Source organism: Mya arenaria, chromosome 17 (assembly GCF_026914265.1).
Source record: "Mya arenaria isolate MELC-2E11 chromosome 17, ASM2691426v1".
Taxonomy (NCBI): Eukaryota; Metazoa; Mollusca; class Bivalvia; order Myida; family Myidae; genus Mya; species Mya arenaria.
The window spans coordinates 14,343,184-14,358,803 of NC_069138.1; the positions used below are offsets into that span (position 1 = coordinate 14,343,184).

Consider the following 15,620-nt stretch of genomic DNA (forward strand, 5'->3'; position numbering starts at 1 on the left):
GGCTACAGACCGGGCTACAGACCAGGCTACAGACCAGGCTACAGACCAGGCTACAGCCCAGGCTACAGCCCAGGCTACAGACCAGGCTACAGCCCAGGCTACAGACCAGGCTACAGACCAGGCTACAGTTTCAATCCAGTGAGTGATATCAAAATGTCATTTCAGTTTTTGAAAACATAAAGATGTGAAAAACATCTCACTGATAAATTGTATTAACCATCATTCATTAAACCAAAACATTTCCAGGGTAATATCGAACATTGTTAGGAGTGTAGCATGCTCAATGTAAAAGCAGAATTAGGGGGTACTTTACTTTCTGACCATTACTACTTAGGGTGAATGTACCATATCTTATCCAAGAGAATCAGCAAAGGTACATACTGTGTGTATATATAAAACATAAAACAGTCATCTTGTTTCATTATTCAAACAAAGAACGAAGTGGAATAGCCCTAGACATTGAACATAGTTGGAAAAATTGCGGCACATACTTGGAAAAGTCGAGGTACGGTTTGAAATGGTTGATAAGAGTAAGCATTTTGTCTTCCTCTCCAAATGCCAGGAACGGGATGAGCCTCATCAACGCCTGCAAGACGCTTGTGTTGGAGCGTACAAACGGGGAGTTGATGCGCTCTAGTAGTAACATCAGCTGAGCCTTATCCCCGCACAGCTTGGAAAACTCCTGTAATGTAGAGAGGGTTAGGTCAGTATGCTTGTGTTTGAGCCAACAAAATGGCATGCTGATATGCTCAAGCAGTAACATCAGCTGAGTCTTGTTCCCGCAAAGCTTGTAAAACTTATTTAGGGGAGTGGCAAAAATTACTAAGAACATCAAAAGGTTTGACAACATTGAAGATTGTTAATACCATTTAATACAAAATACACCTGCATGACTGTGCAATGCTACGTATCCTCATGTTTTTATTTTTTTCCTAAGAAATCAAATTGGTGTGTAAATCGGTTTTCATGCTTCTTAAGAATACAGATAATGTTAACCATATTCATTATTTCAATGAACTTTTGTTTTTACATTAGAAATGAAAAACCTTAAAAACAAGGACACGAACAAGGTTTTTCTTTATTTAGTGAAAAACTATTTTTAGAATCCCTTACAGTGTAAGTCTCAGTGCTCTGTGAGCTAGCCTCCATCAAGATTGTCTCCATGATCTGCAGGATCTGCTCTGTGATTGTCTGCCCCTTGGTGGCCTGGGTCCCGCTCTCCTGCTCCGCCCACAGTGCCAGGTTAAGGGCCCCCAACATCACTGTGATGGTGTTCAGTTCCGGTCTGATCAACTCCTGACTGTTGGCCTTCACGTTAACAGCAAATGAGAACAGCTTGAGTAACACCAGCATCATTGGTTTGCCCAGCACAAGATCCTTAATAGAACCAAGTCTGAAATATTCATGGAACAGTTTTGTCAAAATTTGATTCAATGGAGGTAAGAGTCATCAATATCCACCTAAAAATCCTATCAGAGAGTACTACCCTATCTTTACTTGTGTGGTATATTGTGAGAATCCCCCTAATGCCAGAAGCAACATCTAGCTATCAATTAAAGATGAAGTTGAGCAAACGATAATGCCTTTATGTGAATCATAACTTTGAGACCTTCCCAGTGGCATCTGAGACACCACCTTCCCAAAGGCATCATGTGTTAGTCATTAAATGTATCTCCCTATTATTTAAAATTCTCCCCTACCTGTCCAGCATAACTTTGAGACCTCCCCCAGTTGCCAGGACCCCTGCCATCCGGTACACTTCCTCCTTGTCAACATCTTCCTCTGTGTTGGATTCTAGAGAGTTAACCATGTCTTCAGTAGCGTCACCCAGCAGACCTCGCATCCGGTAAATCACCTGCATTGGCTCACCCTGTGTCGAAGATAAAAGGAAAGAAATGAAAGAAAGGTATGTATTTTTTTAACTTTGCAAGATCAAAGCCATGGCTTACTTTACCTTGAGTATGTAAAAAAATTAATCTACTTCGCAAGAAAAAAAGCCATGGCTTTACTTTGAGTATTCCAGAAGATTTCAACTCACTGGAATGTCAAATATACATGTGGAAAATATAAAATTCTCGAGTCTTGGTAATAAACTCTTTTTTCCTTAGGCTTCTTTATAAAATTGTCTCTTAGCTTTTTCTACCTAAGCCTCTAAGGTTATTTTTCAAGGAGTCACAATTTAATTTCAAGGCCAAACCAGAATGCCACACCAACCTCTCCATGTTCAGGAGCCCAGATTTTCTTGTAGACATCCTTCACAGGCAGGTCCAGGCTGATTATCTTCTTGTTCACCAGCAACTGATAAAATAAAACAAACACAGTATATTTTAACTTATATTCTATTTGATTTAGATAATAATATAATTAAACTGAAATATGCCATAACAAGAGTCAAGAAATCTAATATATCTCAACAGTTGCAAAGTCTGCACAATCTCTCACCTCCATGCCTGTATCATCTTCCAGCAAGGCCACCAACTCACAATCTGAAACATATACAAGAGTTGTTATAGATTCAATCATGACTTACAGTTGTGTATATGGCCTTATCCTGGCATATTGTGCCATTTCTAATTAATCGTGAAATACTCAAGTATTTGTATTCTTATGATTATAAGTATTTTCCATGGCCAAGAGTGTAAGATAGGTTCATTCTGACCCGAGCATAGGGTGTTTTTCGGAAACGAAGTTTACAGAGTTTCCGCTAAACACCCTGCGCCAGGGTCAGGATGAACCTATCTTACACGAGCGGCTATGGTAGATGCTTTTTCTCCAACCTCAGTAAAATAAAATTAAGTAAAAATGTATTTTTTTGCTGGAACTCTTTTGTGCATATTGAAAATAATTGCGTATGGATGTGCGATAATTTGTGGTAGTCATGGTATACGCGCAGTGATTTAGATTATGTTAATACTTAGTCAAATCAGTCTTTATATAGTTCTAAGGAGAGTAAAGCATTATTTCTTGAAATGTGCGTAAAAACTATTTTATGGTGACATATGAAGCAAGAAATAATTAATTAGCGATCTAAATAATGCCACAAGACAAGATTTCGATGATGCTACAGAAGACAGTCTTCAACAAGGGAGGTAATTACAATGTGGTGACCATTTAAAAGGAGTTCCATACGGGCATTTTATCTTCGCCCTTGGGCAAGATAAGAATTTCTAGCATGGTTAAATTATTGGATCTACTTATCTGAGGTGGGAGAAAGTATGTTCACCTATTTTACATATCAATGATGCGTACCATACCTCTACATACCGTATTTTCCGGACTATAAGGCGATCCGCTTATAAGACGACCCCCCTACTTTGCCCATGAAATCTGGTGTTTTTGTCTTGACTCGTTTATAAGACGGGGTAGATTTTTAATGCAAATCCAGCACTTGAAATTCTCCAAGTCTGTGATAATGTTCAAGCTAAACAGTCAAATATCAACTACCGTAAATGACTGTGTATAAGACGATAGGGGGTATTAGACGCAGGGAAAAAAATATGTGAAAAGTCCAAGAAAAAACCTTTTAATCTATGTTTTGGGTTAAAAGACGCATAGAAAAGATGTCAAATCGTCTGGCATTTTCGGCCACCATGTTTGTTGACAGTGACAATATTTTTTTTTGTGTGAAAATGGCGACGGTTATCTTTAAAACCATACAATAATAAACTGTTGAGAATGAAAAGTTAAGTTATGCAAAAACCTTATATTGTACGGGTTTGTTCTCAAAATGTCAACACCTACAGAAAAGAATAAAGTACCATAATTCACCTAAGAGATTGGACACCCATAATTATTTTCCAAAATAATTTATTTTGCGTACCTAATTTTCGGACACCCAAAGGAGAGCTTTCACAGTTACCAAGTTTCACAGACGAAGATTATTGATTTTTATCTTTACAATGCCTGGCTAGATTACCTAACAGTATACACCACTGTGACAAGTTAATTAGTTACTACCCCATCCTAAACAATTTATTGCCTGTTGAAAAGGAAGTGTGATATATTTATTGGAGGATTAAAGAAACAACAAGGGCAATCAAGGGATTAAGAAAACATAAACATGACATGTTTGTAAAACGATCTGCCAATAAACTTTCGAACTTGTACCACACTTATAGACTGTAAGAAGCAATAATCGTACAGTTATACATAATCCTGCATAGCAATGTCCACGAGATCCTCGTGGGTATAACTGTAAGTTATGTGACGTCACACAGTGTGACTCTTTGATCTAAAGCTGGTAGAATGTGTTTATTCAATTCAATGCATGTATAAAATGGTGTTTTAATTAACTTGATGAAGGATTTACACTTATAGGCGTAATAAATAAGTTAATGACCATTGATAAACAGGTTAAAAGCAGTCGAGTTTTTCACACCTTCTTGTACAACTGACAACAAATATTTTGACAGTGCCCAACTTTGCTTTTTTATATATGCAAGTTTAATTATTGTTCAATTCAATTTATTATTCAAAATAATATTGAATAACTTTAATCGAAAAATATTTTTGTTTAAATTATAAACGTCTTACGATATATCGTATCCCGATCTTCAACTGCCGTTTTAACTCATATATACTCGATTGATATGAAGCGAGTAACATCCCTTTCTACATAAATCTAAACAAACTCTAGGCTTGAAATCGACCTCAGAAAAAAAGTTAAAAAAATTGTTACTGGGTATAATACGCAGGCATTTTTTTGCATCGAAATCTGAGGGAAAAAAGGGCGTCTAATACCCAGTCATTTACGGTAAATTTGTTCATTTGCTTGGGATTATTGATTTTTATTTTCGGATGGTATGTTTGAACCAGCCTAGACACAATTTTGGGATTTTAGTGGGTTCATACGGTATTTGATTGACCTTTTTAAATACAAACCATTGCAGTGCATCTTTGATCATTACACAGCTCGTGCTGTGACGTCACAAATTGTACTGTTTGATCTGCAGCCGACAAACAGAACAAATTCCATTACATGTGTTAATGAGTTATATTTTCGCAAGTGTTTGTTTGGATTGCAGTTGATAGGACTTAAATTTTGAGTAATAAATAACCATTGATGATTGCGGATAAATTAATGTAACGATTAATGAAATATGTATTGAAATCTGCTAGTTACATTCATGTGCATGATATATGCAAAGCCTTATGGTAAGGAAAAAGTAAGTTTTATTTACGACATAGAAAAAATAACAATGCATTTTTAAAAAAAAAAATTGTCAAAATATTTTTATTTTAAAGGTAACAAAATATGTCTCCTGTGAAAAACAACGTGTTTGGACCGATAACATGTGTTATATTGAGTGTTCATCGTAGCGAAACAAAGCAGATCTATGGTCGTCTTAATCAGATGGGTGTGATCGTGTCACTTTTCATTGGGGTGTCATCCACAGACAATAAATCAGTCAGTTCAATACCTTATGTTGAATATTCCTGATTATGACTATATTCTTTATGAAATTCTTATAGACTCGCCTATAAGACGGGCCCCCTACTTTAAGGTTCAAAATCAGGACCAAATTTCCACCGTCTTATAGTCGAGAAAATACGGTATAGTGTTTCCCTCTTGTTTATATGTTTTCATCAAAGGAATCTTGAAAATCTGGTATTTTTCACATATGTATTCATACATAACATCATAAAAGACATGTTTACAATACGTTTTTTATCTTTTTCATATGTTCAAAATATGAATAACGATTTAAGACCTTGAAGTTCACATACTTTTTCATATTCGCTTAATTTTCCCAATGTTTTACATATGCCTTACCCTGGCAGATCTTGTTCTTCACATCCCTCATGAGAGGCCCCAATCCAGCCTCACTTGAGCTGTAGGGATTACCCAGCATGCGGCCTTGCAGGAAATCTTCCTGTTGTGGATCCTTCTCAAGAATCATGAAGAAATCACCAACATCGTTCTCCTCCTAAAGAAATAAACAATTATTTGAAAAAAATGAAGGTAATAGATGACAGAAGCACTGTAAACATCATTCCACAGGGTCTAACTCTGGAAGTATTTTGAACAGAGTGATTGGTCTTATTAACCATAACAGTACTTGTGTTCATATACTGTACGCTTCATGTGTACTACTGTATGCTACATGTGTACTACTGTACATACGCTACATGTGTACTACTGTATGCACGCTACATGTGTACTACTGTACGCTACATGTGTACTATTGTATGCTACAAGTGTACTACTGTACGCTACATATGTACTATTGTACGCTACCCGTGTACTACTGAAAGCTGCATGTGTACTACTGTACACTTCCTGTGTACTACTGTATGCTACATGTGTACTACTGAAAGCTACATGTGTACTACTGTACACTTCCTGTGTACTACGGTACGCTACATGTGTACTACTGTACGCACGCTTCATGTGTACTACTGTACGCACGCTACATGTGTACTACTGTACGCTACATGTGTACTATTGTACGCTACATGTGTACTACTGTACACTTCCTGTGTAATACTGTATGCTTCATGTGTACTACTGTACGCTACATGTGTACTACTGTACACTTCCTGTGTACTACTGTATGCTTCATGTGTACTACTGTACGCTACATGTGTACTACTGTACACTTCCTGTGTACTACTGTATGCACATGTGTACTACTGTACGCTACATGTGTACTACTGTACACTTCATGTAAACTACTGGTTCAAGTTTATATCTCTTAGTGTATCCCTATTTTATGAACAACCTCAAATCTTTTGTATAAACCAATATTGGAAACATTTGGTTGGGGATACTGGCAACATTTTTTTTTTGTTACTATTTCTTTAGCAATGCAAACACTGTGTAGAAAAAAAACAGCCAAGTCTACACTACTCACTGGAAAGATGATGCTACAGAGTCTCTCAAAGATGAACACAGGAGACACCTGATCGTCCAGTGGGTATTTCTGTACCGTGTCAACACACACCTGCATAAACTCACGTGTCTCTGACTCCGTGCCTGGAATACAATAAATATGTATGAACAAAGGAGACACCTGATTGATGTACCGTGTCAACACACACCTGCATAAACTCACCGTCTCTTGACTCCATAAAAACAATAAACAGGAAGACAAGAGAGGAGTCACCAATGCTTGGATGTTGTTTTCAGTCAAAAAAGGGGCATAACCTAGCATGGCTGTACATGTGCCTATTTCTCTTGCAACATAAGTTTCATTTAAATTTCTCCAACATGTTTTCATTATGGCAAACCTTAAGTATTCATGCTGATGACACAGACAACTCCAATGTTGTGATCGTACCTGGACTTTTTTCCTTAAAGAAACAACAGACATGCTCAATAGACTCATCTAGTATCTAGTTTTAAGAAGAATTTATGGCTAGAATGATCCCTGTACCACTAGTGAGCTCCTCCAACAACTCCAGCAGTTTATCTTGGGTCTCGTCGATGAGTTTCGTCCTCTGTACAAGCAGCTTCTTCAGCGAGAGGTATCCGTTGAGCACGTAGCCCACCAGCCTGTTCTTGTAGTGCTGCTTGATATCCTTCTGCTGGATAAATAGAGACAGCAACTCTGGAATAGAATAAATTCATGTAACTGCAACAAGAACAAGAGATGTCACAGAAATATGACAAATGCCCCTGGATGGCCTAGTTGGACAGATAGCCATTAGTATTTTGACCAGTCCTTACAGATAGCCTTCAGTATCTAACATATTTCATGGTGACCTATCCTACCTTCACATGAAGTTTGTAAGTCAATTTAGAGTCTCAATTTATATTTAAGATCATATAAAGATTATCAGTAAAAATCTAATAAACAACAACCTTAAACTTATAGTGAAATCCAACATGCGTGAGTAATTGTTTGTCTTTTTTGTATTGTATAAAAACCTTCCCGAACTGGGATCTATATTGAAATAAAAATACAAAGTCTTATCATTCAAATAATAAATATACATTAAAAACATTTAATTATATTTCCAAAACTAATATTTTACAGTATGAACAATTTGACAAACCTGCTTTACTACGTTTGAGGTCCCTGCCCCTAAGCATTCTTCAGTTATTGATTGGAAATAGATTTTCTGCTTTAGGTCACCATGACCTTGACATTTCACCCACTGACCTCAAAATCAATGGAGTTCATCTACTGGTCATGCCCAGTCTGCCTACCAAGTTTGAGGCCCTTACCCCTAAGCGTTGTTTACCGGAAACAGAGTTTCAGCTTTAGGTCAATATACCTTGACCTTTGACCAACTGACAATGATGCTAATGCAATGACAATATATCCACTTTTATCCTTAAAATTGATGATTCCCATCGAGACAATTTTTTGCACTGAGAATTACCTGTGAGAGACTTGAGGGCGAATCCCTGGGCCAGGTCTGAACTCAGGGTTGTGTCCTCAAGGTACTGAAGCTTCTCCACCTCCTACAGGGAACATACATGTAATTTAAAAAGACTGTCAGTCATTTTATACTTCTCCTTAAATTGAAATTTTAAAATTTACAAACTTGTTTCATATCAGCTTCTAGTTATAATAACACACAGCAGCAAATAAAATGCTGCTTTTTTATTTGTCTTCAACTTTTTTCTGCTTTTTTAGTTGTTAACAAGTCCTGACTTAAGAAATACAAGATAGGACCTTAGTGATTAGGTCTCCGAGTTTCAGCAGCACACCCTTGATGGCCAGGTAGTGTTTCCAGTGAATGGGCTGAATCAGTCTGCTGTAGAGAGCCAGAAACTCCTGGGCACATTCTCCCGCCTTTCCAACCTGCTCCAGACACCTTGAAACAGAGGAGTAACACTTGTAAATCTGGGAAATACCATCTGCATATATACACCTTTTAAAGGACATCTTTTTTTCAGGATTTTGCACTAAGAATGCTAAAAAGACAATCCATTACCCATTAAAACCATAAACATTTCAAGAAAACATGGATTTCTAGAGCCAGCTAGCTTACCCAGAGAGCATATCAATGATTTCCCGTTTCCTGGTGGGCACCTGGGCCATGTACTCTATCACCCTTGTGGCTGTCTGTCTGGCTGACTGGGAGGAAGGGGAAAACACGGCCTGTTGTAGCCAGCTGATCTGTGTGAGCTTCAGGGGCACACCAGGTATCTTCCACATCCTGCAAAATCATGATTAAATCATACAAGTCCACAGAACCATTTACTACTTTGTTTAAAGAAAGTGAAATGAAATTGTCCTGTTAGTGCACATGCTTGTCCCCCTACTTGATTCCTGGCCTGGGCAGGCATGTGGGGTTGGTTTCAGGTCACTTTGCAGGACAAGTGGGTTTTCTTAAAGTAATCCAGTTAACCCATAACAGAAGACCACATTCCTGTGTTACATTGTGCAAACGTGGGTGATTAATATAATATTGTAATCACTTGTTTCACAATCATTGTCAATAAGTAATTTTCAACTAAATTTACATTTTTGCAATGTCATTTGAAACTTTAAACTTGTCCTTTACTTCTCAGCAAGGTGATACTTGGTATAATATTATAATTATTAGACAAGAAATTAATGAGAATTGAACTAAAGTTTACTGTGGAAAAATCATACCATAAACCATTTTAAAATCTTATGAACTCTGTACCTTTGTCTCCAACGTGTGGCATATTTCTCCATGAGGAATGTGGCCCTTTGTGCAGCCCGCTCCTTTGGCTGGGTTGGTTCCTGGTCTGCCTTCTCTTCAGTGTCATTCTTACCTTCTGGCTTGGAATCAGCTGTTAGGCCACCTTGGATAGCTGGAAAACAAAAGCATGGGGGGATTAAAGAATGGAATAAAAACATGACAATCTAAGGCAAGTGGGATAGTTATAAGAAAATGTGGACAATCATGGGAATATTGGAATAAATATAACGGGAAAACCAGGATGAAGATTGGGATAAATATTGGAAAATCAGGGGACCATAGAAAATTGACAGAAACCTTAGTAAACTCATGTGTGAAAAGATAGGTAAATGGACTGTGTGAACATGTGGACTCATGGGCAAATGTAAAATCCATTTGCTAATTGTACTATTGTTCTAATTTCAAACACATCCACAATGCTTTAAGTCTTACCTGTCTGGACAGGCACACATTTTTTCCAATTGGCATAGGCAAACTTGGGGTTTCCCTTTATCCATTCACTGCTGTTAACATGAAGGTCTGGGGACATGGGCAACACAGGAGTTGGCTCACCTTCAGCTGTACCACCTGCCTGTGGGTGCAAGATGTGGTGTAAAAAAGGATTGATTGAAAACTCTAAGAGGGTTTCCTCAGGCAATGATCATATCATATTAAATCCGAAACACTTATCAAATACATGTTTGTGAATAGCTCTTTAATTGCAAGATGTTTTCTTTATGGCTGGCCTGAATAAACTTTATGTTAAAATGTTATATTTGTTTAACAGATTTTATTGACTTAGCTAAATATCAATTATTTTACAAACTGAATTTAATTAGCCAAGACTGTTCTGCTGCAATTTTCCGAAATGATTCAGCTTTGCCTGAATAGGACAATTTTAGATTGACAAAAAAATATCATAACTCAAAACACCAAGCCCACCTTGTTCTGTTGCAGTTTCTCCGGCGTGATCAGGTGTTGCAGTATGCGGAGACAAGGCAGGGTGACACTCTCCATGATCACCGGCTGCTTCATCTGCATACCAAGCAGGAACAGTCGCATCACTGTAAAGGGCATATCAGTTTGCATGAGCAGTTGAGAATGTAAAACAAATTGTATAATTTGTCATACTTAGGGTACTAGTTGTTTACATGTCATTATCTGATGCTCACAATCTATTGTGCCCAAAATATCCTTCTCCCCAAATAGTATCCCATCTAGGGTGCCAAGAGATACCATGCTCAACAAAGTGCATCCCATTTCCTTGACTTGTGGCAAATACTTTCTCTATGCAAAAATCAATTGTTCCTATTTACCAAATCTGACCCTATCTGCTTTCCAAGCAGTTGTCCATGAATACACACACACACCTAGTTAGCAGAATACACACACGCACCTAGTTAGCAGAATACTCACACACACCTAGTTAGCAGAATACACACACACACACCTAGTTAGCAGAATACACACACACACACACACACCTAGTTAGCAGAATACACACACACACCTAGTTAGCAGAATACACACACACACACCTAGTTAGCAGAATACTCACCACATCTGACCCTATCTGCTTTCCAAGCAGTTGTCCATGAATACACACACACACCTAGTTAGCAGAATACTCACCACATCTGACCCTATCTGCTTTCCAAGCAGTTGTTTATGAATACACACACACACCTAGTTAGCAGAATACTCACCACATCTGACCCTATCTGCTTTCCAAGCAGTTGTCCATGAATACACACACACACCTAGTTAGCAGAATACTCACCACATCTGACCCTGTCTGCTTTTCAAGCAGCTGATAATGAATACACACACACCTAGTTAGCCGAATACTCACCACATCTGACCCTGCTCTCCCAGCAGCTATCCTCCTGTTTCAGGGAGTTGGACAGCAGCAGGATCTCATGTCTCACAGACGAACCCTGGAATTGCAGGTTGAACATGCTTACCAGCCTATCTATGGTAAATTTGTAAACTTACATAATTATGTAAGCAAATTTTAAGCAAATAATCTGTAGGAGGTTTTCCAGTGCTACCTCATAGAAAAGCAGGACAAGAGTGTAAGCTTTTTCACCAAATGGAAAGGAACAAGTTATTGATCGGAAACCGTTTTTCATGTTAAGGTCACACTGACCTTGACCTTTGACCTCAAAATCAATAGGGTTCATCTGCTGGTCATGACCAATACACCTACCAAGTATGAGGTTCCTGGGTCAAAGCGTTCTCAAGTTATTGATCGGAAACCGTTTTTCATGTAAAGGTCACACTGACCTTGACCTTTGACCCACTGACCTCAAAATCAATAGGGTTCATCTGCTGGTCATGACCAATAAGCCTACCTAGTATGAGGTCCCTGGGTCAAAGCGTTCTCAAGTTATTGATCGGAAACCGTTCTTCATGTTAAGGTCACACTGACCTTGACCTTTGACCCACTGACCTCAAAATCAATAGGGTTCATCTGCTGGTCATGACCAATACACATACCAAGTATGAGGTCCCTCGGTCAAAGCGTTCTCAAGTTATTGATCGGAAACCGTTTTTCATGTAAAGGTCACACTGACCTTGACCTTTGACCCACTGACCTCAAAATCAATAGGGTTCATCTGCTGGTGATGACCAATACACATACCAAGTATGAGGTCCCTCGGTCAAAGCGTTCTCAAGTTATTGATCGGAAACCATTTGGTATTCCGACCGACCGACCGACAGACCGACCGACCGACATGTGCAAAACAATATACCCCACTTTTTTCAAAAGGGGGCATAAAAAGTTAGATAAGAGTAATGTAAGAATGTTCAATAATTCCTTACCAAATCTGGATTGGAGAGATGTCCCTTCACTGTTGCAGCAATGCGCGTCATTATGATGTTGTTCATTTCCTCGGTTCCCCTTCTGTTATCCTTGGTGAGCAAACAAAGCAGGGCGCGGACTTCTGATCGCACATAAAGTGCGCCCCGACGCAGGTTGTAGTCTATCAGCTCTTGAATCATTCCCTGGTAACAGGTAATAAAAGTCTAGATACATCATCACCTATGGAATTATGTCCCCAGTCAAAGCAATCGTAAAAAATGTCTCTTTTTTCCAACAAATCAAGGGGGCATAACCCAATAATTATCAGAGCTAGAGTTAAATGGCTTGATGTATAGTCAATTAGTTACATGTGAAAATCTTGAAGTGATTTTGAATTGTGGCCATAGTTTAAGTGATCTTGCGTGGCATATCAACAACAAAATCAAGATGAAGACATTTGCATGGAATAAAAGGATTTATTTGTTTATTTGCTAAGACTCCACAAAATAGATTTCCTGAATGCCCTTACCTGACTGCAGAGGATCTGTCGCAGGTTTGTGTTGGTGACAAGGGCATGTAACAACGTGATACAATGCTCCACAGCCGCACTTGCACATCCAAAACAGTTACCTCCCTTACCACTGTAGGTTACAATATACTGATTATTAGTCTAGGTTAGCATAAATTTTTTAACAGTTGCTACAATTGTCTTCTTAAAACTTTGGATTCTGTCAAGGTCAAACAATGGTGTTAGATATAAAACATCCAAATTTCAAAAATTCAATTGACTAATTTTATCATGATTAATTACAGAAAACGGTCAAATTAAGCTTCAGTTTTGCTTGAATCTGTATGCAGCCATGAACAGAAACTAACTCCAGCACTGGTGTTGAAATCATTTATTTGGACAGAGAACCCAAAGGCCCTTTGATTATTCCAAAACATGAGAACCAACCTGGGTTGATCCTTCCTGGCAACAGGTTTAAACACTGGTGGATCACGGGGACTGGCCACAGGAGAGCCAGCACTGGCCACGGCCTGCCTCTGTTGTCTGTCATAGTCCACTAGCTCCCTACGACATGCTAGCACTTTCTGTAACACATACCAGTGAGGAGGTTGGTAAGAAAAAGAATATTAAGGGGTTATTTCAAAATCTAAAAATAAACATCAATGAGCTTGTAACAGTTCTCAAAGCCAAAAATAACTCAAACTAATGTAAAGATTCAGTCAAAATTCTGTATATAACAAGGTTACGAATGACTATATAACAAGGTTACAAATGACTATATAACAAGGTTACGAATGACTAGTGACATATGCATCATCATAAAGTTAATGAAAAGCATCATGTACATGTTTTCTCACCCACCTGTATGATCTTGCTAAGCTCATCAAATGAGTTCTTGCTTTCAGTGCAGTACTTGAGTGCCAGCTGTTGTATGGCCTTGTTGACTGCAGGTCCCTGTGTGGGCGGGGCATGTCCCGTACTGTCATCCCGCCGCTCAGTCCCATGCTCCGCTACTTGGACCAGCAGGTTCTCCAGCGCTGGGCGATGCTGCTGTAGCTGCTTGTAGATACGATCTGCTTTCTCCAGCAGGGTGTTGATGGTTGTAATCGCCTGAAATATGAGGGAGGTTCAAAAAATCATTCTGACTGCCTTAAATATGAAGGACGTTCAAATGATAACCAGAAAAAGATAAGTGGTTTCCAGCTTTGTTTAACAGAATACAAATGGTTATGAAATTGGTACGTCAATAAGACCCAGTATTCTGTGAGGGTGAGAAAAGTCTTGTGGTATAAGTGCTGTCTCTCTTCAAGCTCAACCAGGGATACTTTCTCATGACCTCTCACAATGAACACTGGTTTTCATTCAGGAAATAAACTTGAGTTAGATTCTAAAAGCTACATGATTTCTTTACAATTCATCTAAATAAAATAAGTATAAACTTACTGTTAGAAAAACAATGGCATTGACAAGCTAAGGTCAGAGACACCTGAATTTTTTTTAACTGCTGCCAAACTTATTAGACAATCGAAATGATTCAATATTATGTAAGCTGCATATATATATATCACCTTCTTCCTGTCATCCTCTGTCTCAATGGGGTCAACGGCACAGCAAGGTTTGGCTGTCAGGGTGAAGTCAAACTTGGCATACTTGCAGAACCCACAGGCATTACACAGGAATGGGTCCTTCTCATCATAGTTTATCGCCCTTAAACAAACAGAAAACAATTATTTAGTTTGGTTATCAACTTTAGAAGGTATTTTATTCAACAAGTTGTAGAAATCTTTTCTTTTTTTCCCCTATTGTGAAGTCTTATTACTGAGTAAACTACTCTGAAATCTTTAGACTCTTCCATATGTGTATCACAACACATGTGTTACATTGCTATGAGTTCCATCAGTTTTCAAGTAGAATAATAATTTTATAACTGATACCAATCATTTGTACTGAAGTTCATTCCAAGCAGTGGTTCAATTTTTTCTTCCTTATGTGGATCGGAATTTAGTTTTTATTCGCCTTTTTGTGACAGACAATATATGTTCTATTGACAAAACCAAAATTTTCATTGACTTGTCTACCATTTTAATTGAACCACAAAGTCTTACCAATGCACTCACTCACCATTTTACTGGAAGTCTTACAATTACTTATTGTATGCTCATTGATAAGATGGCCCCCATCACTTGAAAGTCCTACAAAGTACATACCTGCACTTGTGACACTGGAACACATTCTCTCCACAATTCCCACACACACCCGGGTTGGCCGGCACAGAGGCACTACATCGCGGACACTGGAGGGTCTCACTGGTGGCCTGTAGGTTATCGTAGAAGTCTGCATACTCGATCATGAGGTTACATGCCACTATTGGTATCGGGAATTCCACCTTGACATCTGTCTGTCCAGCCGTTAGGGTCATCTTTCTGGCCTTGTGCCACAAGCCAGGTCTGTGAACATGCAGAGAAATGATTGGAAATGCTTTTTGTAACTGATAGATGGAATACAAATGTATTAACATGTAAATTTAATCAATGTTCTAAATTCAGTCATTGTTCTTAAAAATTTTGAAAGTTCAATATTTCTAAAATGACACCTTCATTCTTATGATAACATGGTTGCATCTACTACATCAGTAAAAGGCAACAGTATGAAGTAGGTGAGCTATAATGTTCCACCACCATGGAAACTGAAGTGGAAACTGTA

General features: G+C 38.4%; 1 protein-coding gene across 2 annotated transcripts in view; it reads right to left on the reverse strand.

Annotated features, from left to right (window-relative positions):
* The window catches only part of LOC128224029 (E3 ubiquitin-protein ligase UBR4-like), a 124,872-nt gene that overhangs the window by 20,509 nt on the left and 88,743 nt on the right, over window positions 1–15,620 (reverse strand). For both annotated transcript variants that reach the window (XM_052933628.1, XM_052933627.1), the window contains exons 79-99: window positions 15,125–15,364; window positions 14,486–14,624; window positions 13,779–14,027; window positions 13,365–13,501; window positions 12,939–13,050; window positions 12,430–12,612; window positions 11,456–11,540; window positions 10,546–10,667; window positions 10,057–10,195; window positions 9,586–9,736; window positions 8,944–9,111; window positions 8,625–8,766; window positions 8,329–8,410; window positions 7,377–7,550; window positions 6,855–6,976; window positions 5,774–5,927; window positions 2,443–2,486; window positions 2,215–2,298; window positions 1,701–1,870; window positions 1,114–1,393; window positions 492–682 (exon numbers count right to left, since the gene is read on the reverse strand). In XM_052933628.1, coding sequence (XP_052789588.1) covers window positions 492–682; window positions 1,114–1,393; window positions 1,701–1,870; window positions 2,215–2,298; window positions 2,443–2,486; window positions 5,774–5,927; window positions 6,855–6,976; window positions 7,377–7,550; window positions 8,329–8,410; window positions 8,625–8,766; window positions 8,944–9,111; window positions 9,586–9,736; window positions 10,057–10,195; window positions 10,546–10,667; window positions 11,456–11,540; window positions 12,430–12,612; window positions 12,939–13,050; window positions 13,365–13,501; window positions 13,779–14,027; window positions 14,486–14,624; window positions 15,125–15,364 — 3,168 coding nt within the window. The remainder of the gene's footprint in view (window positions 1–491; window positions 683–1,113; window positions 1,394–1,700; window positions 1,871–2,214; window positions 2,299–2,442; window positions 2,487–5,773; window positions 5,928–6,854; window positions 6,977–7,376; window positions 7,551–8,328; window positions 8,411–8,624; window positions 8,767–8,943; window positions 9,112–9,585; window positions 9,737–10,056; window positions 10,196–10,545; window positions 10,668–11,455; window positions 11,541–12,429; window positions 12,613–12,938; window positions 13,051–13,364; window positions 13,502–13,778; window positions 14,028–14,485; window positions 14,625–15,124; window positions 15,365–15,620) is intronic.